We start from the raw sequence: 3,149 nt of genomic DNA on the forward strand, positions 1-3,149 counted from the left end.
TTACTGGGACTTCCGGTGGTAAGTGCATTGAAGGGAGCAATGAAAATAACAAGCAAGCTATCGACTATACAGGAGTCGAATATATTAATTCCTGGCAGTCACACAAATAAGGAATGCTTGAGCCTAACGTTAACAAACAAATATCAGTTTTTGACAATGACAAATTATAGGATCAGGCCGAATATATATATATATATATATATATATATATATATATATATATATATATATATATATATATATATATATATATATATGTGTGTGTGTGTTTACTAGTTTTGAGACCACAGCGGCCTGATGAGAGATGGAAACTGACAGTACAGAAAGTTCAAAAGCGTATTTTATATACATTTTCAGCAGACCCTAAGTTATCACCAAATAAAACCTAAAGTTAGAGGTTAAGAGAATATACCCCTGCTTAGATCACTACTGTTTCCAGTAACAGTCCAGCATGGCAATATAGGCACTTGAAAATGAATCTAAATGATTGCTAATATGTAAATCGGTTAATGGCTCAGATTCTCCGATCCCTGAAGTTTTTTAATCTGCGTTCGTGCCTTGCATTGGCTGGAAGGCAAAGTTGGGTCCCTGGGTAGTATTTTGGAGATGTGCGGAAGCTCGGAGTGATCCTGACTAGAATTGTGAAGGGCCTCCCCCGGAGGTTAGACGGGCATCTGGATCTCATCATAGACGTCCTCTCCTAGAGTCTCGTCAAACTGCACCTTGGCATCGTCCGCGTCCAACTGCAGAGAAACGAGACACCGTTATCATGACCACACAGGATTCAGAGACTCCTCGTTAGCGAGATAGCCACTGGCACAGGTTCTCAACTGGTTCTTACCAGTGATTGCAACGAGCACAAGACTATTGAAATCACACCTTCCACTGGTCTCGAATGTGCAGTTTTGAAATAAACACATAATAGTGTAAGAATCATCCTGGACTAAGCAGTTAACACTGGAACTCAGGTGTGGGAGTATCTTATCCTACTCATTATTCTGCTGGACCAGCTCAGACACAGGAACAATGGATTGATAAACAGAGTTTACAAGTTCAGCTTCCCACACACCCAGTCAGGTAGGATATATAAGTCAGGCACTCATTAGTGAGAATGAGACAAGCTCCTTGAATCCTCTTCGAATGACAGACCGTCTCCGTACCTGAGCTATCTCCCAGAGAATTACTGGCCATTATCTCATTTCTGTTTAAAACGAGATGCCACATTGTTGTGTCTAACGATCAATGTTTACCCTATAGATGTGTAACTTTGGAATATTGGAATCAATAAATGGGAACATGTCCATTGGTATTGTGTGTGCACTCATTAATTAATTTGTTTACTTACAATAGTACACATTTCATATTTATTTTAAAACATGGTATCTGCCACTACCCTTTAAAAGTTTAACATGGTAAATTTGCACAGAAATTGTGTTTTCTGATGGTTATACTATGAATTTACTCTGGGTGGCCATGTATTTTAATACGCTTTACCATACCTCTCTATGCTTTACAGTGCTTCCCGGTGCTTTATCAGACCTCTCTGTGCTTTACAATGTTTCCCTATGCTTTTACCATGCTTTTACAGTGCATTATTACACCTTAATATGCTTTTATTATGGGAAACTTTTATAAGTGTATACTAGGTTAGATAAATCTCTGTTTGCAAGCCTAGTTTCATTTGGACATCAGAGCCCTAAATAGTGAATGGAAATGCACCACAGGTAAGATTGATGAAAGTATTCTGTGAGCTACAGCCTCATCTCAATGTTAATTTGTTGTCCCTAACATGACTGCTTCATTTGTAATGCAATGTCAACAATATATCATCTGCGACTCTTAAGCAGTTCTCTCAACAGTTCTGAATATAGAAATAGGGAATGAAACTTCAATTCAATGACAGTCATTTCGTTTCAGTTTCTTTCACTATTTCTAGATGCAATGGCATGCCCGACAGGCATTCTGTAATGTACAAAGGCAGCAATATATTCTGGAACGTATAAAAACAAATCAGTTTGGGTGGGCAACGCGGGGCTGTTATAAACTAGCTGTGCCACTTTAGAGATTACAAAGTCAAACAACAAGAGTGGCACCTTTTTAAGGTCTTACAAGTGACCTCTCTAAGAGATGGGCCCCGACGCCTCATTGAGGAGCAGTCGCTCAGAATAACTCAAACACCTTGCAGACTTCAGCGCCTTGGCTGACGCTGTTCTGGCAGGTGTTTCTAATATTCCAGCACTTACGCATTTGATCTCGATCTCGCTGAAGAGGCGGGCGAGCAGGAACCTGCGCAGGGGGATGGTGAGGATGAGGATGAAGGGCAGAGCCAGCGAGGCAGGACTGGACTTGATCCCCCACAGAAGCGCCAGACAGAGAATCTGAATCAGGGTGAACATGTGCATGCGCCACGTCTTCACCTGCAGCATGGGGGGGAGCATTAACATAGAGAAGTCACAGCCCACACAGATGCCCTATACTTGTAATATAGCAAAATATACAGATTGAAGTAGCAGCACATGCATTTTTCACATATTATAAACCACTGATCATAAAATGATCATAGGTGCATTATTTTTATATTGCTTATTTATATTGTTATGTATTTACCTGGCACACGCCTTTGTATGTTAGCTATACTAAATATCACTTATATTATAGGGTTATAGTAAGGCAGATGTTTGTTATGAGGGGTACAGTGTAAGAATGTTTTTGTTGAAATAGTAAAACTAATAAATAATGATCTAAGCAGAGATAACAGTAGAGATGTGAATTCTTTACTCTTTGTGAAGGGTGCTTTGTTTGCATGATTGTTTACCATGCTTACTAACTATTCCATCAAACAACGGGGTGTAGTGCTGGGGGGTCGCGGGGGAACCCCCACCCCCCACCCCCCCCACACACACTTCTCTTCTCTTTGGCAGGGAGAGCACCGCTTCTGTACTTCACATGTAGAATATTGAACAGTTTTGTTATTAATATATGGCGATAGATATACATGTGTGTAACCCACACAAATAAGCAAAGAATACCATAAGAAACCCTTGAGACATAAATAATGAAACAGTTTAAATATAGCATGCCTGGTCTAGAATAATGAGTAAGAGAGGTGAAGGGAACCTGTGTCAACGCTGTCCTGAGGTGTCAGCATT

At 40.2% G+C, this 3,149-nt stretch overlaps 1 protein-coding gene across 1 annotated transcript; it reads right to left on the bottom strand.

Moving 5' to 3' along the window:
* Positions 1-220: 220 nt before the first annotated feature.
* Positions 221-2,453, bottom strand: LOC121301965 (band 3 anion transport protein-like). Its single transcript, XM_041231710.1, has 2 exons — positions 2,244-2,453; positions 221-743 (listed from the first exon to the last, which is right to left on the bottom strand). The coding sequence occupies exons 1-2, from the start codon at positions 2,442-2,444 to the stop codon at positions 663-665; spliced, it is 282 nt and encodes a 93-aa protein (XP_041087644.1). The 5' UTR covers positions 2,445-2,453; the 3' UTR covers positions 221-662.
* Positions 2,454-3,149: the final 696 nt, after the last annotated feature.

The sequence above is a fragment of the Polyodon spathula genome, chromosome 28 (genome assembly GCF_017654505.1).
Source record: "Polyodon spathula isolate WHYD16114869_AA chromosome 28, ASM1765450v1, whole genome shotgun sequence".
NCBI lineage: Eukaryota > Metazoa > Chordata > Actinopteri > Acipenseriformes > Polyodontidae > Polyodon > Polyodon spathula.